Genomic DNA, 27,285 nt, shown 5'->3' on the forward strand with positions numbered 1-27,285 from the left:
GTGAGTAGCGCAGTATTGGCAACACCACGTGCTGTCTTGTGCTGTGGTGGGTGCGCTCTGAACTCTCCCTTCACTGATGCTGATGGTCACAGGCCAGCAAATCAAAAAACAAAAAAAAAACGGAGATAATCAGAAAGGCTGCATTTAGCGAACTTGCAGCTCTCGCACGCGCGCAAGCACGCGCACACGCGCACGCGCGCACTTAAACACACACACACACACACACACACACAGAGGTAACGCGTCCCGCTTAGGAAGCGAGAGAATCTCAGACTTGGTTGAAATTTTGATATTGCTGTTCGGTGATGATGCTTTGCACAGCTGTGTTTCGTAAAGGGGGGCATATTGTAGCAAGAGAGAAATGGTTTTTGGGTAAGATAAAACTAGAAATCGTTAATCAGTAGAAGTATCTTGGTGTTGTTGTTTCTTCTTCCCTTTTCTTTACTCGCACAGTTTAAGACAGAGCAGCTACCGCAAAAGGAGTCATTTGTATTTTACACTTATTGGGGTCACTCGGCGGACAAACATCCAAAAGTATTCTGTAGGTTCTTTAATTGCCAGATTCAACCAATGCTAACTAACTTATGGTTCTGAAGTTTGGGGATTAATTGTAGACCATACTACGATAGAAAGAGTTCATCTGTTTGCTCTGAAAAGATTATTACATGTTAGTATTAAAACACTTAATGCTCTTGTTTATGGAGATAGTGGAAGGTACCCTCTCTATATTGATACACATACAAGATGTGTAAAACACTGGTTTAAACTAATGAGAATGTCAGAAGAACGTGTACCTTTGAAAGCGTATAAAATGTTGCTGAGCCTCCACTCCAGAAATCATTACAGCTGGGCTTCTGTCCAATGTTATACTTTGTATAAATATGGTTTTGGAGAGGTGTGGGAAAACCAAGGTGTTCAGAATGTTCACATTTTTCTCAGCGAATTTAAACAAAGACTCACTGACTGTTTTGTACAAGGGTGGCAGAGTGGGGTAATAGGGAAAGACAGGTATAGTTTTTATTCTTCGTTTTAGCAACTATTTGGTGTATCTCAATATCTCTTTGACTTAAAGCATAGAGTGTTAAAAAAAAAAAACCAACTTTAACCAGATTTAGATTCGGTGTGTCGGCTTTACGAACTCACCGTATTCGTTATTCCAGGAACGTTTCTTTCAAGTCTGGCCTTAAAACCCACCTCTTCCCAAAATAGCCTCCCTTCCCTGCCTCTTCCTTGTCTTTAGTTTCTCCAGTTTTAGAGTTATGCGTGCGTGAGAATGACTGGTGCAAAAGCGCTTTGATTTGTCTATGCACAAGATTCAGCGCTATATAAGTACCTTTTTTTCTTTTTCTTTTTTTTCAAATTATTATTATTATTTATTATCTCCACTGGCTCCCTGTCTCACACTGAATAAAGTACAAGATCAGCACTCTATGTTATAGATGTATTCACAAAACTGCCCCTTCCTATCTCTGCGGCTGCCTTCACCTCTACACTCCATCTCGCTCACTACGATCGGCTTCGGATCCATTCTGTTTACGCATACCCAGATTCAAACACTTGACTGTTGGCCGCCGTTCTTTCTCTGTTTCTGGACCTTGCGATTGGAATGAGCTTTCTCTTTCACTTCGTCAAGTCTCCACACTCAGCTCTTTCAAGTCTGGCCTTAAAACCCACCTCTTCCCAAAACAGCCTCCCTTGCCTGCCTCTTCCTTGTCTTTAGTTTCTACAGTTTTAGAGTTATGCATGCGTGTGAATGACTGGTGCGAAAGCGCTTTGATTTGTCTCTGCACAAGATTCAGCGCTATATAAATACCATTATCATCTGACTGTCCATTTTGTGTTGGTGTCTTAGAAAGTGAAATTCATTTTGTATTTGTATGATGTCTGATGCCAGATGTAGGTATAGACCAGCAGGGTATCTGACCAATGCATTCAATGTTGGAAACGAACGCTATGTCATTGACCAGTCAACCCGCGTGTGCGTGCATGCGTATGTGTATGTGTATGTGAGTGCGTGCGTGTGTATATACTTATGTGTGTGTATGTATGTGTGTGTGGGGAGGGGGGAAGAAGTGGGGGTCAAGTCAAGTCAAAATGATATTTATTGTGTGTGTGTGTTTGTGTGTGTGTGTGTGTGTGTGGGTGTGTGTGTTTCAGCCCCCCCTCTCAAGTCCTCCCACACGTGGACTTTCCCGGGGGAGGTGACGACAGCCATGGGTCCGGTACACATTGACATGAGGTGGCCCCGCCCCCTGGCCAGCCAGGCCACGCCCCCTACGGGCCACGCCCACCCCGTCGTCTATGCACTGCTCATGCGCGAGAACAACGACGACTGGGAACTGGTGGAGATGGTGAGTAGGGGTGTGGAGTGGGGGGGAGTGTGTGGGGGAGTGTTTGTTTTTGGTATTGTTTATTTACATCTCGTTTCGTTTCTCGTTTCGTTTCTTGGGGTTGGGCCGGGAGGGGAGGGGGGGGGGGGGCGTTGGAGTGGGTGAGACGGAGAGGATTTTCCATTTCTTCCAACTTTTCTTTTCTGTTTCTTGTTTCCTCCCTTCTCTGTTTCTCCCTACTTCCCGTTCTATATGTTCTTTCCTTCTTTATTTCTCCCTACCTTCCTTCTCTATTTCTCCCTACTTTCCTTTCTATATCTTCCTTCCTCCTCTATTTCTCCCTACTTTCCATTCTATATCTTCCTTCCTTCTCTATTTCTCCCTACTTTCCATTCTATATCTTCCTTCCTTCTCTATTTCTCCCTACTTTCCGTTCTATATCTTCCTTCCTCCTCTATTTCTCCCTACTTTCCATTCTATATCTTCCTTCCTCCTCTATTTCTCCATACTTTCCATTCTATATCTTCCTTCCTTCTCTATTTCTCCCTACTTTCCATTTTATATCTTCCTTCCTTCTCTATTTCTCCCTACTTCCCGTTCTATATCTTTCTTTCCTTCTCTATTTCTCCCTACTTTCCTTTCTGTATCTTCCTTCCTCCTCTATTTCTCCCTACTTTCCATTCTATATCTTTCTTTCCTTCTCTATTTCTCCCTACTTTCCTTTCTATATCTTCTTTCCTTCTCTATCTCTCCCTACTCTCTATATCTTCTTTCCTTCTCTATTTCTCCCTACTTTCCTTTCTATATCTTCCTTCCTTTCTTTCTTCTTTCCCTCCTTCCTCATCTCCATTTCTAACCCTTCCTTCCTTCCTTTTCTCTTTCTCCCACCTACATTCCTCACCTATTTCTTCCCACTTCAGTCGTTGTTCTTTCTCACTTTCTTCAGCATAGGAGACCACACGTGAACGATAGAAGTAAATAAGAAATAAAGAAGAAGAATTAGAAGAAGAAGAAGAGGAGGAGGAGGAGGTGAAGGAAGAGGAGGAAGACAAAGGAGAGGAAGATGTGAAGTTCATTTTGATTCCTTCTCGTGTGAAGCTGTTTGTTCACGCATTTAGTGTGTAGAACCTACAGAGGATTTTTCACAACACATCAAATTAATAATGTATGGATACATTGGAAACGGATCCTTTGAATCAGTTACTAAAACTGGCTACTGTATTTTGCGGGCTCGCTTATGTTCAGTTCAGCAGCGTGGTATGCAACAACACTAGTGAAGACGAAGTGCATGTCTATTTAAAAAAAACAAACAAAAAAACGTAATAATTCAAACGTGCGTCAGATTAAAAACAAATCTGGGGGCCGGGGGTCATTTTTCCAGTGTGACATTTTCGCGTTGATTCCACTTTTGAAGTATAAAAAACCAAAAAAGAAGTAATGAGTGGTAACTCTCTCCACACACAACTTGTGTGGAGAGAGTTACCACTCTTTACTATTTGTTAATCATTTGATCTCCTGGCCCTCATTGTTTTTAATTTCAAGTAAAACAAACAAACAAATATATATATAATCAGAAAAATGCCACATCAAATATGTCAGAAAGGTGTCGTCTAAATTTCCTACAAATACGATTAAAAAAGTATCACTTACCCTTCAAACTAGCAGCTGCTGAATCAGTCCAGAATGGTGACAGAAAAAACGTATTGTGTGAGAAAGGTGTCGTCTAAATTACTTACAAAGACCACTAAAGTATGATAATTGACCCTTCAAACTAGCGGCTGCTGAACCAGTCCAGAATGGTGACAGAAAAAACGTATTGTGTGAGAAAGGTGTCGTCTAAATTACTTACAAAGACCACTAAAGTATGATAATTGACCCTTCAAACTAGCGGCTGCTGAATCAGTCCAGAATGGTGACAGAAAAAACGTATTGTGTGAGAAAGGTGTCGTCTAAATTACTTACAAAGACCACTAAAGTATGATAATTGACCCTTCAAACTAGCGGCTGCTGAACCAGTCCAGAATGGTGACAGAACAAACGTATTGTGTGAGAAAGGTGTCGCCTAAATTACTTACAAAGACCACTAAAGTATGATAATTGACCCTTCAAACTAGCGGCTGCTGAACCAGTCCAGAATGGTGACAGTTCCATGAAGCAGACCCAGAAGTCCCAAGGTCAGCACCCAGTCTCCTGTGTTGGTCATGTGAAGTGGAGCACACCGCCCTTGGTTTAAATAATCTTTAATTATTCAACAATGCACATGATTACAATGCAATGAATAACAAAAGAGCATCAACAAGCTTAAAGCTTATACTGTGCTCACAACGTTGCACTTCAATTTTATCATGACGGCTGATGAACCATATTATGACTTGTATCAAATAACATTCATAAACAGTAAGTAATGAAATAATGAAATAAAACAAATAAACAAACAGTACATAATATAGTAAAATAATGCTAATATCAATATTAACATGAGATTAAATTTATTATCACCAAAGTAATTGGCCTAATAGAAGAAAAACACGAAGAAGAAGAAGAAGAAAATTTAGAAGAATGGAGGGTAAGGTGGTGGAGGAGGGGGAACAGAGGGGAGAGGAGAAATTCTAACAGATCATTGGCCAATCCATTCACTATGAATATTTGGTCAGTCAAATAAATTCAACACCGCCCTTCTCACTCACTCTCTTGAATTTCCCAGCTCACTTCAAACAGTCCCTCAACACACACCTTCCGTTCTTCATACCATCTTCCTATGTCCGTGTCATTCTGGACTTTTTACTTGTGTGTGTGTGTGTGTGTGTGTGTGTGTGTGTGTGTGTATCTTCAGTTTAACGTCTATTCACTATAAGTGTTTTTAGACGGAAAGGAGTAAGGTAGTGGATAAAGGAAAGGGAGTGCATGTGAATATTAATGTAAAAAAAAGTGTTCATGTTATGTATCAGAGGAAAGGTATACTATTATAAGAAAAAGTCTAAAGAGATTGTGGTGTGTATTGAATAAGGTGTCATGGGAAGGAGAATATGTATATGCATATCAACAAGTATTAACCTACAAGAATGTAAATATAAATAACAACATTAATTATAATACATTTGTGTGTGTGTGTGTGTGTGTGTGTGTGTGTGTGTGAGTGAGTGTTGTCACACACGAAAAGCGGTGATTCATATAGTTGGCAACTCTTCTTTCTCATACTCAGCCTCCTGTTCCCTTGTGTTTTACTCTTTTTTTTTCTATCAACCCCACCACTACTTCTTTCCTTCCTTCCTTCCTTCCTTCCTTCTTTCCTTCCTTCCTTCCTTCCTTCCTTCCTTCCTTCTTCTCCTCCCTTGTGTTTTACTTTATTTCTATCAACCCCACTACTACCTTCCTTCCTTCTCCTCCCTCCTCCTCCCTTCCCCCTCCTCTCTCCACCTTGGTGAGGCTGCCCGCCCCCCCCCCCACCTCCCTCCCCACCCTCCCCCTGTCTGTGTGTGTCACCCTCCGTGGCTGACGAGACAGAGAGAAGATAGAAGGGAGAGTAGAGCAAACGCAAGGGGAGGCCATGAGACAAGACAAGACAAGACAAGACAAGATCTTTATTATCGAGGGTAATAGATAAGCAAGAGACATGCTTTTTTACATCCAGCCCTCGCCCTAAAGAGGGAATAAAGCTAAAGAAGCGAAAATGAGCGAAAGAAGAAAAAAAAATCTAAACACAATCAAAATACATCAGTATTTTCCCATTATTCCACCATTCACAGCCATTCCACACAAAGCAAAGCAAAGAGAGAGAGAGAGAGAAAGGAAGAAAAGAAGATAGAGAGGGAGGGAGGGATGGAGGGAGAGAGAGGGAGGGAGAGAGAGGTGGAGAGAGAGAGACGGGGAGGGAGAGAGAGGGAGGAAGGGAGAGAGAGAGGGAGGGAGAGTGAGGAAGGGAGAGAGAGAGGGAGGGAGACAGAGGGAGGGAGAGAGAGATGGAGGGAGGGAATATGTAGAGATGTAAGGAGAGACAGAGGGGGAGGGAGAGAGGAGAGAACAGGAGAGAGAGATGGGGGAGTGTGACAGAGAGGGAGGGAGAGAAAGGTAGAAAGAAGAGGGAGAGAGAAGGAGAGAGAGATGGAAGCAGACATAGTGAGAGAGAGAGAGACATAGTGAGAGAGGGAGACATAGAGGTAAAGAGGCAAGAAAGAAAGAGACTTGGTGGGTTGTGTCACACACACACACACACACACACACACACACACACACGTACGCTCGCATGGCGCGTGCATACACCCACACCTACCCATCCCCATATCGAAATCCTTTCCATCCTTGATCAACGTCTACCCCCACCACCACCACCACACCACCCCCAGACCCTCCTACCCCCCCTTATAGCTCCCCCCCCCCTCACCCCCAGTCCATTACGTAAAGTTCAACGAGCAGGCACGCCATCGTTTCATCTTCAAAGACACCGCACCCACTGACCTGTTGACACGGGCATGTCAGTGCTGCACGTGCTGATACCTTCCCCTCTGTCACTTGGAAAGCACGGACACTCCAACCTGCATCAAGCTAAGCACAAAACAATCAGATGATAGACCGAAGAATCCACAGGCACTGATTGAAGGACATGGCTTGAAGCATGGAAATGACAGACAGGCATGTATATATGATAGTCAGTCGTGTCCGACTATGATCATCAGAACAGCAGAGGAGGCAACTGCTGTTCCGACTATTTGGGCTAGAATTTGATTATAGTGGAGAGTGTCTTGCCCAAGTTACATCCCCACTCTCTCGACCAAGATGGTTTTTGGACAGTCGGCGTTGGGATGGTTCCCAAAGGCCAACTCGCCCACAAGGCTGCAGCACCAGAGGCAATTTTGCCTCCTAGTTTGAGAGTCATAGTCCTTCACAAAAAGACTAAGCTGTAAATGGTTTCCCATTGACTGGAGAAACCATTGATAATACAGCTCTCACTTTGCTGTTGGCCCAGATGTAAACTGATGTCAATCTGTGATATAAGCGGAGTGTTGGGCCTGACAGACAGGCATGACGCCAGCCACAACACACGAAGACACCAGACAGAAGAATCAACAGCCACTGGTTGTCAGGAAGTGGCACCGCCACGCCAGTGTGCAGTCATGGACAGATCGACTGGAAAGCGAAGAAGAAACGAAAGAAAACGATGACAGTGTGTGTGGGGTGTGTGTGTGTGTGTCTGAGTCTGTGTCTGCGTCTCTGTGTGTGTGTGTGTGTGTGTGTGTAAACTAAGATGTGAATCCGTTTTTTCGTTGGTTATTCACGAACCAAGACACAGAGGAAGAGGTTACCGGTAACAAGTGAAGAACAGAATATTTGAGTTTATTGTTCTTCACTTAATTAAGCTGTTATTTTTTATACAATTATTATTATTATTACTATTATCATCATCATCATAGACTTGACAATACGTTATGGACCACCTGATAAAAGCATGTCTGCTGTAATCAGTAAGCAGGAGATTTGATGGGACATAAAAATGAAATTCCCTCCTTGACAAATTGATTGACACCATCAACAGCTTGAAAAACGGATGCTGCAGACAAGTAAAGACTTACAGCTAGTAATTCAGTGATGTCTGTCACATACACAGACGAAGCTGACATAGGTATATGGCTATGCCCAGCAAGCGGCAGAGGCATGAGAGCAGATGCTGCGGTGGTGCAGGGAGCCAAACTCACATCCACAGACTGGGCCACACTGGCTGAAGCTGTGGATGTGGACACTGTGGCAGGCCCCATGGGGGTAAGCACCGAGCCTGGAGCCTGCATTCTCCACTGTTGCAACATGAATTGAGACATTTGCCTCCACACAACTCAGAGATAGCCTGAAGTTGTCTTTGGTTTAACTCACTCAGTACGACCAGTCCTCTCTTCTCCTCTACACGGACCCCTCAGATGTCCAGTGGGTGTCTGAATGACCCAACATTTAGCTTCCATCGTCAGAATTGTGGTATTATTTGTCAACATTCACCTCTTCAGTATAAGAGCCTTCCGCTTGCAATATTTTGATGATGGTAATTGGGGTGAAACACTGTTAACGTCGTCTCTTTCGCCGTTCGTATGGAAAGAGTTAAACCAGTATCTGCGGGTGCTGCAGCCTTGTGCACAGACACATTTTCCACGGATGAATCGCTACGCACAGAGTCCGTAGGGTCCTGTGAAGGGAGTTGAGCACGGTTGAAGTTGGTGTTAGAGGTATCCATGATGGCGTCGCTGAAGCTGAACGAGTATTGCAAAAAGCGCCAAAACCTACAATGTAGGCTCAATATATACGGGGCTGCGATGCATGCTGGGAGGTCGGACACCCAGTGACACAGGCTGGACATTGGTCACTCGGTTACCAACACAGCGCGAGCGGCGATCCTCTCTCGCGGGCAGCCTATCGCGAAGTTTTTCCTCCTTGTACAAAGCTCGGTAGAAGAGAGAGTTCTGCAAATACCCATATGTGTAAGCCATTGCACTCATATGGTGCAGAAACTAGTAATTCAGTGATGTAGAAAGGACAGCTGTGATTTTCCATTGTTAAAAAAAGGAAGCGTTTGACTTAGCTTGTTCAAGTACTTGTGGTTATGAGCGGTGGCCATTTCTTTGGCTGCATACATCGCTGGCTGCCGTCAGTCAGACACGTTTCACCACGCAACTTGGCAGAATGGTTAAGATGCTTATCTACCAATACAGAGTCCGTAAGGGCCTGGGTTCGAATCCTGCTCTCGCCCATCTTCCTACGTTTGACTGGAAAATCAAACTGAGCGTCTAGTCATTCGGATGAGACGATAAACCGAGGTCCTGTGTGCAGCATGCACTTGGCGCACTGAAAAAAGAACCTACGGCAACAAAAGTGTTGTCCACTTTACACCGATTGTCCTCACTCCAACAGGTGTGAATGGTACCTGACACACGTCACTGCCCCGATGGAGGTGAAAGACACTTTACACTGATTGTCCTCACTCCAACAGGTGTGAATGGTACCTGACACACGTCACTGCCCCGATGGAGGTGAAAGACACTTTACACTGATTGTCCTCACTCCAACAGGTGTGAATGGTACCTGACACACGTCACTGCCCCGATGGAGGTGAAAGACACTTTACACTGATTGTCCTCACTCCAACAGGTGTGAATGGTACCCGACACACGTCACTGCCCCGATGGAGGTGAAAGGCAATGGAACCTCTGACATTTTTTACCTCTCTTCCCTGCCTCTGTCCCTAGTCTCCTCTGTGTGTGTGTGTGTGTGTGTGTGTGTGTGTGTGTGTGTGTGTGTGTGTGTGTGTGTTCCTCTCTGTTTCTCTCTCTCTCTGTTTCTTTCTTTCTTTCTCTCTCTCTCTCTCTCTCTCTCTCTTGGAATGTCGGTCTGTAGCTCTCTCTCTCTCTCTGTCTCTCTCTCTTTCTCTGTCTCTGTATCTGTCTGTCTCTGTGTCTCTCTCTCTCTCTCTCTCTCTCTCTCTCTCACACACACACACACATCTCTGTCTCCCCTTCCGTCTGTTTGTCTGTCTGTCGGTCTCTCTCCCATCTTTCCCTAATCTCTCTCTCTCTGCCTCCGTCTGTCTCAATCTATGTTGGTCTGCCTGTCTGTCTGTCAGTCTCTCCCCTCTCTCTCTCTCTCTCTCTCTCTCTCTCTCTCTCTTCGTGCTGCCCACCCACCTCTGTCTCTCCGCTTCTCCCTCCTTCCCCCTCTCCCCCACTCCTTTCCTATTACCACGGAGCCAGGAACACGGCCCGTTCGCACACAAGAGACTCATTGATCATCGTTTCAGAGTTCGTTAATTCGGGTGACATTAATGTATGGTTGAGACAAGACAGTCACGCTCTCTCTCTCTCTCTCTCTCTCTCTCTCTCTCTCTCTCTCTCTCTCTCTCTCTCTCTCTCTCTCTCTCTCTCTCTCTGTTCGTCTGTCTGTCTCTATACACATCTCTCGCCATTTATCGTTCTGTCTGTCTAGCTATCAATCTATCTATCTATGTCGATCCATTTGTCTGTCTCTGTATCTCTGTCTCTGTGTGTCTCTCTCTCTCTGTCTCTGTCTCTGTCTCTCTCTGTGTCAATCTATCTTTCTTCATCTCTCCCTCCTCCCCCTATGTCTTAAGTCTTTATTGTTTTGGTTTGTGGTATTCCCCAGACTAAACTATTGATTTTCTCTCAACGAGGGTTGGATGGAAACAGACCAGTAAGTGGTTCAGTCCCTCACCCTCTGTGTTGTTGATGACTGCTCGGTCCAGAGAGACACCGACAGACCGAACTTAAAAATATCTTACAGCAAGGCCACAGGCCTGTTTCCAAAGGAGGTATAATATCTGAGACACACAACATGCCGAAAATAAAAGGGGAAGGGACCAACATGATGGACACAACATTTCTCAAATGAAAACGTAGACAAACAGAGAGAGAGAGAGGGGTGACAGATGGACTGAAGCTGGCCTGTAAGTGGCAGCCACTTAGTCCTGCCAGTGCCCAGGGGGGGGGCCACTTGAGTCAGAGAGGCACTGTGGGCTGCAGGTCGGGGTCCTTCACCTCAAGTGCCACACTCCACAGGACGGGCCAGAGAGCAAATCAATGCAGTGCAATGCATTACAGTACAATGCGGTACAATACAATGCATTACAGTACAATACAATGCATTACAGTACAATACAATGCATTACAGTACAGTGCAGTACAATACAATGCATTACAGTACAATGCAGTACAATACAATGCATTACAGTACAATGCATTACAGTACATTGCAGTACAATACAATGCATTACAGTACAGTGCAGTACAATACAATGCATTACAGTACAGTGCAGTACAATACAATGCATTACAGTACAGTGCAGTACAGTACAATACAATACATTACAGTACAATGCATTACGGTACAGTGCAGTACAATACAATGCATTACGGTACAGTGCAGTACAATACAATGAATGCATTACAGTACAGTGCAGTACAATACAATGCATTACAGTACAGTGCGGTACAGTACAATGCAGTACAATACAATACAATGCATTACAGTACAGTGCAGTACAATACAATGCATTACAGTACAGTGCGGTACAGTACAATGCATTACAGTACAGTACAGTACAATACAATACACTGCATTACAGTACAGTGCAGTACAATACAATGCATTACAGTACAGTGCAGTACAATACAATGCATTACAGTACAGTGCGGTACAGTACAATGCATTACAGTACAATGCAGTACAGTACAATACAATGCATTACAGTACAATGCAGTACAATACAATGCATTACAGTACAATGCAGTACAATACAATGCATTACAGTACAATACAATGCATTACAGTACAATACAATGCATTACAGTACAGTACAGTACAATACAATGCATTACAGTACAGTGCAGTACAATACAATGCATTACAGTACAATGCAATACAATACAATGCATTACAGTACAGTGCAGTACAGTACAATGCATTACAGTACAGTGCAGTACAATACAATGCATTACAGTACAGTGCAGTACAATACAATGCATTACAGTACAATGCAGTACAATACAATACATTACAGTACAATGCAATACAGTACAATGCAACACAATACGATACAATGCATTACAGTACAATACAATACAATACAATTCAGTGCAATGCTTTACAGGGCAATACAATACAATACAATACAACGCATTTAGTGTATTGTACGATGCATTACAGTACAATACAATACAACGCAGCACAATGCAATACAATGCAATACAGTACAATACAATGCATTTAGTGTATAGTACGATGCATTACAGTACAATGCAATACAATACAATGCCAGTACAATGCAATGCAATACAATGCAATACAGTACAATACAATGCATTTAGTGTATAGTACGATACATAACAGTACAATACAATGCGATACAGTACAGTACAGCACAATGCTATAGAACATGGTACAATGCATTGCAGTAGAATACAATACAATACAATACAACACAACAAACACAACGCAATACACTGAATCAGTGAATGTTGCTGTGACTCTTCCCCGGTACTCTGCACTGTGTCACAGCGATAAGCTCCAGCCACTCTATCAGCGGTCTGTTCAGCGGTCTGTTCAGCGGTCTCTGCGGGGCGGTTGTCACAGCTTTTGCTGTATCTTCTGTTTTCCCTGGTGATTGCCGATCACCCACACACTCACACACACACACACATGATGATGATGATATGAATACCTATGTAGCGCCTATACTATCCTCGGTCGGAGACCAAGCTCTAAGCGCTTTACAAACATGGAGTCATTTGCACAACAGGCTGCCTACCTGGGTAGAGCCGACTGACAGCGGGCACATGCACACACACACACACATATATGTATACAAAACACACACACACACACACACACACACACACACACACACACACACACACACACACAAACAGCCACACACACACACACACACACACACACACACACACACACACACACACACACACAATCAAAGCAGATCATGTTTTTCAGCCCTGGCCGACCGCAAAGGACCATATCAGGACTAAACACCCGTCACTCTTCATACCGCCAGCCACACACACATCACGCTCACACATACGCACACATACAATACAATTGAAACTTTTTTTTTAAATATTCTCTCCCTAAAACGTTGAAGTGTCGATTGTAATCGTAAACTACATTGTCAGTTTCTCCATTCAGCTAGCAAGTGACACAGCCTGGTGTGGAGACAAATGTGGAGTGATGGCCTAGAGGTAACGCGTCCGCCTAGGAAGCGAGAGAATCTGAGCGCGCTGGTTCGAATCACGGCTCAGCCGCCGATATTTTCTCCCCCTCCACTCGACCTTGAGTGGTGGTCTGGGCGCTAGACATTCGGATGAGACGATAAACCGAGGTCCCGTGTGCTAGCATGCACTTAGCGCACGTAAAAGAAACCACGGCAACAAAAGGGTTGTTCCTGGCAAAATTCTGTAGAAAAATCCACTTTGATAGGAAAAACAAATAAAACTGCACGCAGGAAAAAATACAAAAAAAAAAAAAAAAAAATGGGTGGCGCTGTAGTGCAGCGACGCGCTCTCTCTGGGGAGAGCAGCCCGAATTTCACACAGAGAAATCTGTTGTGACAAAAAGAAATACAAATACAAATACAAGAGGCAGCATTGCAGTCATTAACAGTTGTCGGTTAATCGTCGTTTTTGGTTTTATTTCTGTAAACAACAGTTAGGGCTCCGGCTGGTTATTGGACGGATATTTCAGTATTTCAGATGACCTGTAAGTATGTTCAGAAGTCCTTCGAGTTCAGTGAGTATGAAGTGAGGCAAACAACGACTGTATGTGATTTGAACTTGGATACGTGGAGAGCAGATAAGGTGGATCTGTATGAAGTGCCTGAGAACTGGCTGGAGGGACAAAGCATGGAAGGGGTGGGGAGGGGGTGTGGGGGTGGCGGATCAGTGGAAAAGATGGTGGTGGTTGGTAGTCCTGAAGAAGACATCCGCTCCACGCGTGGGTGCAATAGCCGAGTGGTTAAAGCGTTGGACTTTCAATCTGAGGGTCCCGGGTTCGAATCTCGGTAACGGCGCCTGGTGGATAAAGGGTGGAGATTTTTCTGATGTCCCAGGTTAACTTATCCGCAGACCTGCTTGTGCCTGAATCCCCTTCGTGTGTATACGCAAGCAGAAGATCAAATACGCACGTTAAAGAACCTTCAGTCCTCGACAGCGTTCAGTAGAATACGTAAGAATGGGTATGTAAGAACATACCCAGCATGTCCCGCACGCACACCCCCGAAAACGGAGTATGGCTGCCTACATGGCGGGGTAAGTAAAAAAAAAAAAATAAAAAAAAGATCATACACGTAAAACGTCAAATGTATGTATGAGTGTCTGTGTCCGTGACTGAAACGTGATTGAATGACACATGAAACTGACGATGATCGCCAGATGGCAGCCGTCAGTCGGCTCTACCCAGGTAGGCAGCCTGTTGTAACAACGACTCCGTGTTTGTGAAGTGCTTAGAGCTTGGTCTGCGACCGGGGATAAGCGCTGTTAAGTATCCATATTATATGTAAGTATCCATATTATATGGTATTTCTTCCAGTGGGGCCAGAATCTGATCCATATGTCTGGGTGTGCTTTGGTCTAGGCTTCTGAGGCTGGGAAGGGCGGCGGGCGGAAGGATGATAGTCACTACCTGTGGTGATGGGGGAGTGGGAGGGGGGAGGGATGATAGTCACTACCTGTGGTGATGGGGGAGGGGGGAGGATAATAGTCACTACCTGTGGTGATGGGGGAGGGGGGAGGGGGGAGGATGATAGTCACTACCTGTGGTGATGGGGGAGTGGGAGGGGGGAGGGATGATAGCCACTACCTGTGGTGATGTGGGAGGGGGGAGGGATGATAGTCACTACCTGTGGTGATGTGGGAGGGGGGAGGGATGATAGTCACTACCTGTGGTGATGGGGGAGTGGGAGGGGGGAGGGATGATAGTCACTACCTGTGGTGATGGGGGAGTGGGAGGGGGGAGGGATGATAGTCACTACCTGTGGTGATGTGGGAGGGGGGAGGGATGATAGTCACTACCTGTGGTGATGGGGGAGGGGGGAGGATGATAGTCACTACCTGTGGTGATGGGGGAGGGGGGAGGATGATAGTCACTACCTGTGGTGATGGGGGAGGGGGGAGGATGATAGTCACTACCTGTGGTGATGGGGGAGGGGGAGGATGATAGTCACTACCTGTGGTGATGGGGGAGAGGGAGGGGGGGAGGGATGATAGTAACTACCTGTGGTGATGGGGGAGGGGGGAGGGATGATAGTCACTACCTGTGGTGATGGGGGAGAGGGAGGGGGGAGGATGATAGTCACTACCTGTGGTGATGGGGGAGGGGGGAGGATGATAGTCACTACCTGTGGTGATGGGGGAGTGGGAGGGGGGAGGGATGATAGTCACTACCTGTGGTGATGGGGGAGTGGGAGGGGGGAGGGATGATAGTCACTACCTGTGGTGATGGGGGAGGGGGGAAGGATGATAGTCACTACCTGTGGTGATGGGGGAGGGGGGAGGATGATAGTCACTACCTGTGGTGATGGGGGAGTGGGAGGGGGGAGGATGATAGTCACTACCTGTGGTGATGGGGGAGTGGGAGGGGGGAGGGATGATAGTCACTACCTGTGGTGATGGGGGAGGGGGGAAGGATGATAGTCACTACCTGTGGTGATGGGGGAGGGGGGAGGGATGATAGTCACTACCTGTGGTGATGGGGGAGTGGGAGGGGGGAGGATGATAGTCACTACCTGTGGTGATGGGGGATGGGGGAGGATGATAGTCACTACCTGTGGTGATGGGGGAGTGGGAGGGGGGAGGGATGATAGTCACTACCTGTGGTGATGGGGAGGGGGGAGGGGGGAGGATGATAGTCACTACCTGTGGTGATGGGGGAGGGGGAGGGGGGAGGATGATAGTCACTACCTGTGGTGATGGGGGTGGGGGGAGGGGGGAGGATGATAGTCACTACCTGTGGTGATGGGGGAGGGGGGAGGGGGGAGGGATGATAGCCACTACCTGTGGTGATGTGGGAGGGGGAGGGGGGAGGATGATAGTCACTACCTGTGGTGATGGGGGAGGGGGAGGGGGGAGGGATGATAGTCACTACCTGTGGTGATGGGGGAGTGGGAGGGGGGGAGGGATGATAGTCACTACCTGTGGTGATGTGGGAGGGGGGGAAGGATGATAGTCACTACCTGTGGTGATGGGGGAGGGGGGAGGATGATAGTCACTACCTGTGGTGATGGGGGAGGGGGGAGGATGATAGTCACTACCTGTGGTGATGGGGGAGGGGGAGGATGATAGTCACTACCTGTGGTGATGTGGGAGGGGGGAGGGATGATAGTCACTACCTGTGGTGATGTGGGAGGGGGGAGGGATGATAGTCACTACCTGTGGTGATGGGGGAGGGGGAGGATGATAGTCACTACCTGTGGTGATGTGGGAGGGGGGAGGGATGATAGTCACTACCTGTGGTGATGGGGGAGGGGGAGGATGATAGTCACTACCTGTGGTGATGGGGGAGTGGGAGGGGGGAGGGATGATAGCCACTACCTGTGGTGATGTGGGAGGGGGGAGGGATGATAGTCACTACCTGTGGTGATGTGGGAGGGGGGAGGGATGATAGTCACTACCTGTGGTGATGGGGGAGTGGGAGGGGGGAGGGATGATAGTCACTACCTGTGGTGATGGGGGAGTGGGAGGGGGGAGGGATGATAGTCACTACCTGTGGTGATGTGGGAGGGGGGAGGGATGATAGTCACTACCTGTGGTGATGGGGGAGGGGGGAGGATGATAGTCACTACCTGTGGTGATGGGGGAGGGGGGAGGATGATAGTCACTACCTGTGGTGATGGGGGAGGGGGGAGGATGATAGTCACTACCTGTGGTGATGGGGGAGGGGGAGGATGATAGTCACTACCTGTGGTGATGGGGGAGAGGGAGGGGGGGAGGGATGATAGTAACTACCTGTGGTGATGGGGGAGGGGGGAGGGATGATAGTCACTACCTGTGGTGATGGGGGAGAGGGAGGGGGGAGGATGATAGTCACTACCTGTGGTGATGGGGGAGGGGGGAGGATGATAGTCACTACCTGTGGTGATGGGGGAGTGGGAGGGGGGAGGGATGATAGTCACTACCTGTGGTGATGGGGGAGTGGGAGGGGGGAGGGATGATAGTCACTACCTGTGGTGATGGGGGAGGGGGGAAGGATGATAGTCACTACCTGTGGTGATGGGGGAGGGGGGAGGATGATAGTCACTACCTGTGGTGATGGGGGAGTGGGAGGGGGGAGGATGATAGTCACTACCTGTGGTGATGGGGGAGTGGGAGGGGGGAGGGATGATAGTCACTACCTGTGGTGATGGGGGAGGGGGGAAGGATGATAGTCACTACCTGTGGTGATGGGGGAGGGGGGAGGGATGATAGTCACTACCTGTGGTGATGGGGGAGTGGGAGGGGGGAGGATGATAGTCACTACCTGTGGTGATGGGGGATGGGGGAGGATGATAGTCACTACCTGTGGTGATGGGGGAGTGGGAGGGGGGAGGGATGATAGTCACTACCTGTGGTGATGGGGAGGGGGGAGGGGGGAGGATGATAGTCACTACCTGTGGTGATGGGGGAGGGGGAGGGGGGAGGATGATAGTCACTACCTGTGGTGATGGGGGTGGGGGGAGGGGGGAGGATGATAGTCACTACCTGTGGTGATGGGGGAGGGGGGAGGGGGGAGGGATGATAGCCACTACCTGTGGTGATGTGGGAGGGGGAGGGGGGAGGATGATAGTCACTACCTGTGGTGATGGGGGAGGGGGAGGGGGGAGGGATGATAGTCACTACCTGTGGTGATGGGGGAGTGGGAGGGGGGGAGGGATGATAGTCACTACCTGTGGTGATGTGGGAGGGGGGAAGGATGATAGTCACTACCTGTGGTGATGGGGGAGGGGGGAGGATGATAGTCACTACCTGTGGTGATGGGGGAGGGGGGAGGATGATAGTCACTACCTGTGGTGATGGGGGAGGGGGAGGATGATAGTCACTACCTGTGGTGATGTGGGAGGGGGGAGGGATGATAGTCACTACCTGTGGTGATGTGGGAGGGGGGAGGGATGATAGTCACTACCTGTGGTGATGGGGGAGGGGGAGGATGATAGTCACTACCTGTGGTGATGTGGGAGGGGGGAGGGATGATAGTCACTACCTGTGGTGATGGGGGAGGGGGAGGATGATAGTCACTACCTGTGGTGATGGGGGAGTGGGAGGGGGGAGGGATGATAGTCACTACCTGTGGTGATGGGGGAGTGGGAGGGGGGAGGGATGATAGTCACTACCTGTGGTGATGGGGGAGTGCGAGGGGGGAGGGATGATAGTCACTACCTGTGGTGATGGGGGAGTGGGAGGGGGGAGGGATGATAGTCACTACCTGTGGTGATGGGGGAGTGGGAGGGGGGAGGGATGATAGTCACTACCTGTGGTGATGTGGGAGGGGGGAGGGATGATAGTCACTACCTGTGGTGATGGGGGAGGGGGGAGGATGATAGTCACTACCTGTGGTGATGGGGGAGGGGGGAGGGATGATAGTCACTACCTGTGGTGATGGGGGAGTGGGAGGGGGGAGGGATGATAGTCACTACCTGTGGTGATGGGGGAGTGGGAGGGGGGAGGGATGATAGTCACTACCTGTGGTGATGTGGGAGGGGGAGGGGGGAGGATGATAGTCACTACCTGTGGTGATGTGGGAGGGGGGAGGGATGATAGTCACTACCTGTGGTGATGGGGGAGTGGGAGGGGGGAGGGATGATAGTCACTACCTGTGGTGATGTGGGAGGGGGGAGGGATGATAGTCACTACCTGTGGTGATGGGGGAGTGGGAGGGAGGAGGATGATAGTCACTACCTGTGGTGATGGGGGAGTGGGAGGGGGGAGGATGATAGTCACTACCTGTGGTGATGGGGGAGGGGGGAGGGATGATAGCCACTACCTGTGGTGATGGGGGAGTGGGAGTGGGGAGGATGATAGTCACTACCTGTGGTGATGTGGGAGGGGGGAGGATGATAGTCACTACCTGTGGTGATGGGGGAGGGGGGAGGGATGATAGTCACTACCTGTGGTGATGTGGGAGGGGGGAGGATGATAGTCACTACCTGTGGTGATGGGGGAGTGGGAGGGGGGGAGGGGCTTCATTTGCGTGGATGTTTACAATTTCCGCCCCACTCTTCCATCCACCACCATCCCCTTCTTTTAACCTCTCCACCCCAACACCTCTCCACCCACCCCAACACCTCTCCACCCCAACACCTCTCTGCCCACCCCAACACCTCTCCACCCCAACACCTCTCCACCCCTCTCCACCCCAACACCTCTCCACCCACCCCAACACCTGTCCACCCCAACACCTCTCTGCCCACCCCAACACCTCTCCACCCCAACACCTCTCCACCCACCCCAACACCTCTCCACCCCAACACCTCTCCACCCACCCCAACACCTCTCCACCCCAACACCTCACCACCCCAACACCTCTCCACCCAACCCAACACCTCTCTGCCCCAACACCTCTCCACCCACCCCAACACCTCTCCACCCACCCCAGCACCTCTCCACCCCAACACCTCTCCACCCACCCCAACACCTCTCCACCCACCCCAACACCTCTCCGTCCCACCACCTCTCCGCCCCAACACCTCTCCACCCCAACACCTCTCCACCCCAACACCTCTCCACCCCAACACCTCCACCCCAACACCTCTCCGTCCCACCACCTCTCCACCCACCCCAACACCTCTCCACCCCAACACCTCTCCGTCCCACCACCTCTCCACCCCAACACCTCTCCGTCCCACCACCTCTCCGCCCCAACACCTCTCCACCCACCCAACACCTCTCCACCCACCCAACACCTCTCCACCCACCCCAGCACCTCTCCACCCACCCCAACACCTCTCCACCCACCCCAGCACCTCTCCACCCACCCCAACACCTCTCCACCCACCCAACACCTCTCCACCCACCCCAGCACCTCTCCACCCACCCCAACACCTCTCCACCCACCCAACACCTCTCCACCCACCCCAGCACCTCTCCACCCACCCCAACACCTCTCCACCCCAACACCTCTCCGTCCCACCACCTCTCCGCCCCAACACCTCTCCACCCACCCCAACACCTCTCCACCCACCCCAACACCTTGCCACCCAACACCTCTCCACCCCAACACCTCTCCACCCATCCACCCGCTCCCCGCTTCACCTACGCCTGACTACGTCATCACAACGTGCGATCTTCGGCACATAGAAAGCAGGAAAGAAAAAAAAGAAAAAAAACATGATTTCTCCGACACGGAGCAACTGTTCGCCGAAACGCATCACGGCTGGATGCCGGGTGCAGGAGGGCGCCTGGCAGAAGCGCGATGTGGCAGCGGCCTGTTCCGCCCCCGGCCCGAGAGGAAGCAGCATCACGCCATCAGAGGCGGCATCGGGGCCGACCCGGACCGCCGGCGCTACTAACACCGCTTCCACAGCGAGCAGCGCAGGTGCTGGCAGAAACGGAGCGGGCGCCCCGTGCCAAGTCAACCAACCCTGATCTTTACGTGCAGTGGTTGTGACGGTGCTGGCAGCTGTACGTGTTGAACGAGCGACAGACACAGAGTGGGGCAGGACTGGACCCCCGCAATGTTCCGTCACTTCCGATCTGACTGGCCTGGTTCCAGGAGAGTGGGGGGGGGAGAGGGGGCTTGGGGGGGGGGAGGGGCAGGAGGGGGGGGGGAGGGTTTCCACGGCAGGCTGCTTTCCGCCAACAGATCTCGCTGCTACTGTACCACGACAGTGGAGTTCTTTGGGGGGAAATGCATAATACATAAAGCAGGAAGTGAGCAGGAGAGAGGGGATGTGAGGGGTGGGGTGGGGTGGAGGGAGTGGGTGGGTGGGGGGTGGAAGAGAGATGGATAGAGAGGGAGAGGGGGGGGGGTGATGTTTACCGGAGGGTGATGTATAAATCATAGTGTTTTCCTCTTGCTTCTCGTGCTGCTGGTGGATGTGGTGGTGGTGTTGCTGCCACCAGCTTCGTGTTTACCTTCCTGCATTCATTGCACCACACCAGTGTGTGTGTGTGTGTACCCGTGCGAGAGCGAGCGAGCGTGTGTGTATATATGTGTGTGTGTGTGTGTGTGTGTGTGCGTGAGCGTGTGTGTCTGTGTGTGTTTGCGCGAGCGTGTGTGTCTGTATGTGTGTGCGCGTGCGTGTCTGTGTACGTGTGTCTGTGTGCGAGTGTGTGCGTGTGTCTGTGTGTATGCGTGTGTCTGTGTGTGTGTGTGTGTGTGCTGCCCTTGTCCAATCATCCAACATACATTGCACCAGACCAGTGTGTGTGTGTGTGTGTGTGTGTGTGTGTGTGTGTGTGTGTGTGTGTGCTGAAATGAATGGAAACATACGTGTGTAAATGATCATGTAGTGAAAAGAGCACAGATGACTGAGAGAAAGAAGGAAGAAGAAGGCGCTGACATGACCACAGCACAGACTCCGCTCTGAACGCTGCCTTCATACCAACCCCCAAGGCTTTCCGTCTGTCGCCGTTTTTATCCCGCCCTGACGGGCGCAATAGCCGAGTGGTTAAAGCGTTGGACTGTCAATCTGAGGGTCCCGGGTTCGAATCACGGTGACGGCGCCTGGTGGGTAAAGGGTGGAGATTTTTACGATCTTCCAGGTCAACATATGTGCAGACCTGCTAGTGCCTGAACCCCCTTCGTGTGTATATGCAAGCAGAAGATCAAATACGCACGTTAAAGATCCTGTAATCCATGTCAGCGTTCGGTGGGTTATGGAAACAAGAACATACCCAGCATGCACACCCCCGAAAACGGAGTATGGCTGCCTACATGGCGGGGTAAAAACGGTCATACGCGTAAAAGCCCACTCGTGTGCATACGAGTGAACGTGGGAGTTGCAGCCCACGAACGCAGAAGAAGAAGAAGAAGAAAAATCCCGCCCTGAAGGCAGACATACACTGTTTTCTGGGATGTGCATGCTGGGCGTGTTCTTGTTTCCATACCCCCACCGAATGCCGATATGGATTATGGAATCTTTAACGTGCGTATTTGATCTTTTGCGTGCGTATACACACGGCGGGAGTTGAGGCACCAGCAGGTCTGCACTTGGAGAACAGTGTCCACCCTTAATTCACCAGGTGCCGATACCAGGATGGAACCCACGACCCCCCAGACTGGAAGTCCAATGCTCTGACCACTTGGCTACTGGGCTCGTCATCTGTTCACTTTTACATGGGCTGAGTGTGAATGAGTGCTTTGTGGTGTCTGACGTGGAACTGTGTGCATATATGTGTCAGAACTGAGAGAGAGAGAGAGGGTTAATTTGTGATGCGTTGTTCCACCACGACTGCTCTTCAGGATTTCTGGAATGCAGGTGTTAATTTGATGTGAGAGACACGTTGTGTGATGTGTTTCGCTGTCTTGGGGCGGTGCGGATGGCGGGATCTCCAGAGGGTTTCTGTCTGGGTCTTTGGTTCGTGGGGTGAGGGGGTTCCAGGATGTTTGGGGTGCTGGGTTCAAGACTCAACTTTCACACACCTTAAAACCCCTTCAGTGCCGGGGGGGAACAGTAGAAAGTGGTGTTTCCACGTCATTAAACAATATCCAAAACAATATGCCTAAAACTGAGAAAATGGTCTGGAGATATACCACTGTAGATAAACTGTGTGAATTTTCAGCCTTCCAGAGTTATTGCCCTTCTTCTGATGTCATCAGTGACGTCACTATGCACGTACGTGAGACGTGCTATGACACTCAAGGGGTTTCAATGCTTAGGTCTCTGGCCTGCAAACGTAGGTGCACGTAAACAAGTGGCTTGTAAAGAAATGAGAATTGCAAACTGGCAGCTCTATATTCCTCTGTGCGTTGCAAGGCATTGAAGATGTACATTGCTAAATTCCTTGTAACGTCTGTAGGTTCGTTAAAACAACCGTTGACACAACACGTGAACTGCACAGTTGGTTTTGATGTGTTTAGTTCAAAATGTTTGTTTGTGATCAGTCTATAACCTTGGTTCAAAATGTTTGTTTGTGATCAGTCTATAACCTTGGTTCAAAATGTTTATGTGTGATCAGTCTATAACCTTGGTTCAAAATGTTTATGTGTGATCAGTCTATAACCTTGGTTCAAAATGTTTAGGTGTGATCAGTCTATAACCTTGGTTCAAAATGTTTAGGTGTGATCAGTCTATAACCTTGGTTCAAAATGTTTGTTTGTGATCAGTCTATAACCTTGGTTCAAAATGTTTATGTGTGATCAGTCTATAACCTTGGTTCAAAATGTCTATCTGTGATCAGTCTATAACCTTGGTTCAAAATGTTTATGTGTGATCAGTCTATAACCTTGGTTCAAAATGTTTATGTGTGATCAGTCTATAACCTTGGTTCAAAATGTTTATGTGTGATCAGTCTGTAACCTTGGCAGTACATAATGAAGCACAGGTTATCGTCAAGTTCGTTTCACAAAGGACACTAGAAAAGTAGGCGGAGCAAGACTGAAAAGAAATTTAAAGGAAAGGAGGGACAGTTTGCCCTGAATGTGTGTGTGCCTTAACAGAGGGCCAGTGCGATGCTTGCAGCAGAGGTATAGCGATTCTTTCATTTTAGGAGAAGCCTCACGTCGGAGTTTGGAACAGTTTGCTTCTTGTCAAAGCCCAGTTTGGGGGCGGGGTGTTGGGGTGGGGGGCATGGAGAAGGGCATTGCCATGGTCCTTCCCAGGCAAGACACGGGCAGAAAGACAGGTCAAAGGTCTTCTTGTTGCTGCAGACGTCACGTGGTGACACCTGGCGCTAATCTGCAAGAAAGCTGCTCAGACAGATCTGCGGATGTGAGTGATGCGATTTAAAGGGACATGTCATCAGAGATAATGAACACAAGGTTGCGTGCAGAGGGAGAACATGTCAGACATGAAATGTCAGAGTTTCCTACACGGACAGTGGATGACTTGGGACAGACGGAAAAGGGTGTATGTGTGTGAGTGATTGAGAAAGGCCTGAGTGTTTTGTCATGGGCAGGATTGGCTCTGCGGGGTTTTGCTCTCTCCGTGTCCTCGGTAACACGCTACAGGGATGCGTCAATTCTCTGTGTGTGGACACGTAGTGGAACAGGTTAAAAGGTGCTGCTTGGCTGTTGAATCTTTACTTCTGTCTGCGTTCGTGGGTGAAGGCAATAGCTGACCAGAAGATCTGTTGACCTGAGATGTCAGAAAAGTCCGACTCTTCACCCAACAGAGGCCGATACCAGGATCTAACCGAGGACCTCAGGTTGAAAGTTCAAAGCTCTAATTACTCGCCTGTTGTGCACATCGTTGGCTTTTGTTGATCAAATGATGTAACCCAAGTTCCTAGCAGAAGGAGTGAATGGAATCCCGAAGATTCCAACTTTAATGAATGCAGGACATCGCTCAGTGCTACTTTTCTTATCAGGTCTATCAGAAGAGCTTCAGTTTTGTCGTCATTTAGTTTTTAGTTTATTATTCATCATCCAGTAGTTTGCATCACTGACACAGATGTGAACGTTGTCAGGGGTGGGTTGTGTCTGATCAGGACACGAATCACGAAGTAGGGTGTCGTCAGACTGGCACAAAACAGTGTGATGCGCTACGAGAGGTTAGAGAGGCTGAGTACAGAGATTGAAGAGTACAGGTCCAAGCACCGACCGCTGGGGTTTATCGTATCATCCGAATGGCTAGCGTCCATACCACCACTCACAGTCTGGTGGAGGGGGACAAAGTTCAGGTGACCATGGGGTTCGATACCGCACCCTCGTGGTTCTCCGGCAACGTGTGACCACTGGGCCCGCACTGCACGTGGCCTGGCGGTCGGCCCACACAGCCTGGAAAACCACTGGAGCCAGGAGAACGACAGGCAATGCATTATTGAATGGAGCACGTGTACGTGCATGACCCCCCCAGCCCAGCCCCCCCTCTCTCTCTCTCTCTCTCTCTCTCTCTCTCTCTCCCTTCATCTCTCTCTCTCACACACACACACGCACACACACACACACACACACACACACACACACACACACGCTGTTTACGCCTCTTCACCCAGTCTTTCTTTCTCACCTCCCCCCCCTCTCCGCCCCCCCTTCTTAATTTCTCTCTCCTCCATCAATGTATTTTTTGTCCATGTCTTTGTACTGTTCATGTATGCTATTGATGTCTTGAATTATGTGATGTACATGCTTACATTTTTTGTTTGTTTGTTGGAAAGGGGGGAGGGGTATTTTTGTTGTAGTTGCTATTGAAGAATTTGCTTTTCTGCATGCATTTTTCTTATCTTTTTTTTCGCCCCAGAGGGCCGGATGTAAAAAAAACAAAAAAAACAATTATGCTTATTCCCTTACCCTCGTGAAATGAAACCTCGTTCGTTTGTTCGTTCTCAACCCCCCCCCCCTCCCCCATCTCTCTCTCTCTCTCTCTCTCTCTCTCTCTCTCTCTGTTCCCTCCTACCCACCATCACTCTTCCATCTCCCCGTCTCTTCCTGTGTCTGTTTTACTGTCTGTGTGCCATACCCTCCTTACACACTGCACACGCACCACACACACACACACACACACACACACACACACACACACCGTGGCCTGAAAATGCAGCAATGTGAAACCCGCCTGGCTATGACAAAACAATTATGTGAAACATCAATACTCTACACACGTCAAAACGTATCCAGTGACACCAAAGCGACCAGACACCAAACATCAATACTCAACACACACACACACACACACACCTTCAAGTTCTCCCCACGCACAGAGTGTGCCGAACAATCTGGACACAGAAAGAACGAAAGAACGATATTTCATTCTTGACAAGGTTTCTTTTATTAGAAACGGGAACGAGAGGCAGACAGACAGACAAACGGACAGACACTTCAGAGGCCAAGAAGACAAGCCCCAGGTCTTAGAAACCCAATCTCCCGGCAAAGCTACCCGCTCACAGCAGCATCAGCAACAACATGAACAGACGTTTACCCACTCACACCCCAAACACTGTTTGTTGGTCTGCACTTCTGACCTTTCTGCCCTCCGTACGGGTGCCAGCGGTACTCTACCCGACACCCTACCCTTTACCCTTACCTTTACCCTCACTCTACCCCCCCCCCCCCCCCCCAGGTCCTGGGGGCATGGCCATGTGCGTTGCCAGGAAGTCACCTTCCTTCTGGCGGTAGGTGACCTCACTCAGGGTAGCGAACAGGTTTGGAGTGAAGTCAGTGTTCATCACGCTAATCCACGGTTAGCACAAAGTACAAAGGAGCACAGGTTCACCACATCACCTGCAATGCCGAGTTTCCTCTGTCGGGCGTTTGGTTCGGGGGGTAAGGGGTGAAGGGAGGGCGCATATGGTAGCCTGGTGATGAACGTAAAGAAACCCGAACCTCTTTCGTTAACGGCGGCTCAGGACCTTGTTCCTAAAGCAGTGGAAGCGGAGACCAATAGGGAATTCTGCAAAGTGCAAAACAGTTCATAAACACAGTCAGCAGCTTATCGCGTCACAGGTTTCTGTCAGCTTTTGCTTTGTGGAGGTCTGGCATGGGGGCCATGTTTGATTTCACTTAGGGCAAACAGAGCATATTCAATCCCGATTCACGGCAAACACGGCATCTTTAATCTCTCTTCAAGACAAACAAAGCATTTTCTAATCTTTCCTCACGGCAAGCAGAGCATTTTCTTTATCTCTAATTACAGCAAACACAGCATCTTTCTTCTCTTTCTCTTCACGGCAAACACACCATCTTTCATCTCTCTTCACATCAAACACAGCATCTTTCGTCTCTCTTCACATCAAACACAGCATCTTTCATCTCTCTCTTCACGGCAAACACAGCATTTTTCATCTCTCTCTTCACGGCATCTTTCATCTCTCTCTTCACGGCATCTTTTATATCTCTCTTCACGGCAAACACAGCATCTTTCATCTCTCTCTTCACATCAAACACAGCATCTTTCATCTCTCTCTTCACGGCAAACACAGCATCTTTCATCTCTCTCTCTTCACGGCAAACACAGCATCTTTCATCTCTCTCTTCACATCAAACACAGCATCTTTCATCTCTCTCTTCACGGCATCTTTCATCTCTCTCTTCACGGCATCTTTTATATCTCTCTTCACGGCAAACACAATATCTTTCATCTCTCTCTCTTCACGGCATCTTTTATATCTCTCTTCACGGCAAACACAGCATCTTTCATCTCTCTCTTCACAGCAAACACAGCATCTTTCATCTCTCTCTTCACGGCAAACACAGCATCTTTCATCTCTCTCTTCACGGCAAACACAGCATCTTTCATATCTCTTCACGGCAAACACAGCATCTTTCATCTCTCTCTTCACGGCAAACACAGCATCTTTCATCTCTCTCTTCACATCAAACACAGCATCTT

At 48.8% G+C, this 27,285-nt stretch overlaps 1 protein-coding gene across 1 annotated transcript in view; it reads left to right on the forward strand.

The window, feature by feature from the left end:
• The window catches only part of LOC143296179 (uncharacterized), a 180,099-nt gene that overhangs the window by 65,664 nt on the left and 87,150 nt on the right, over positions 1 to 27,285 (forward strand). The window contains exon 5 of the mRNA XM_076607988.1: positions 2,158 to 2,351. Coding sequence (XP_076464103.1) covers positions 2,158 to 2,351 — 194 coding nt within the window. The remainder of the gene's footprint in view (positions 1 to 2,157; positions 2,352 to 27,285) is intronic.

This window comes from Babylonia areolata, chromosome 21 (genome assembly GCF_041734735.1).
Source record: "Babylonia areolata isolate BAREFJ2019XMU chromosome 21, ASM4173473v1, whole genome shotgun sequence".
Classification (NCBI taxonomy): Eukaryota; Metazoa; Mollusca; class Gastropoda; order Neogastropoda; family Buccinidae; genus Babylonia; species Babylonia areolata.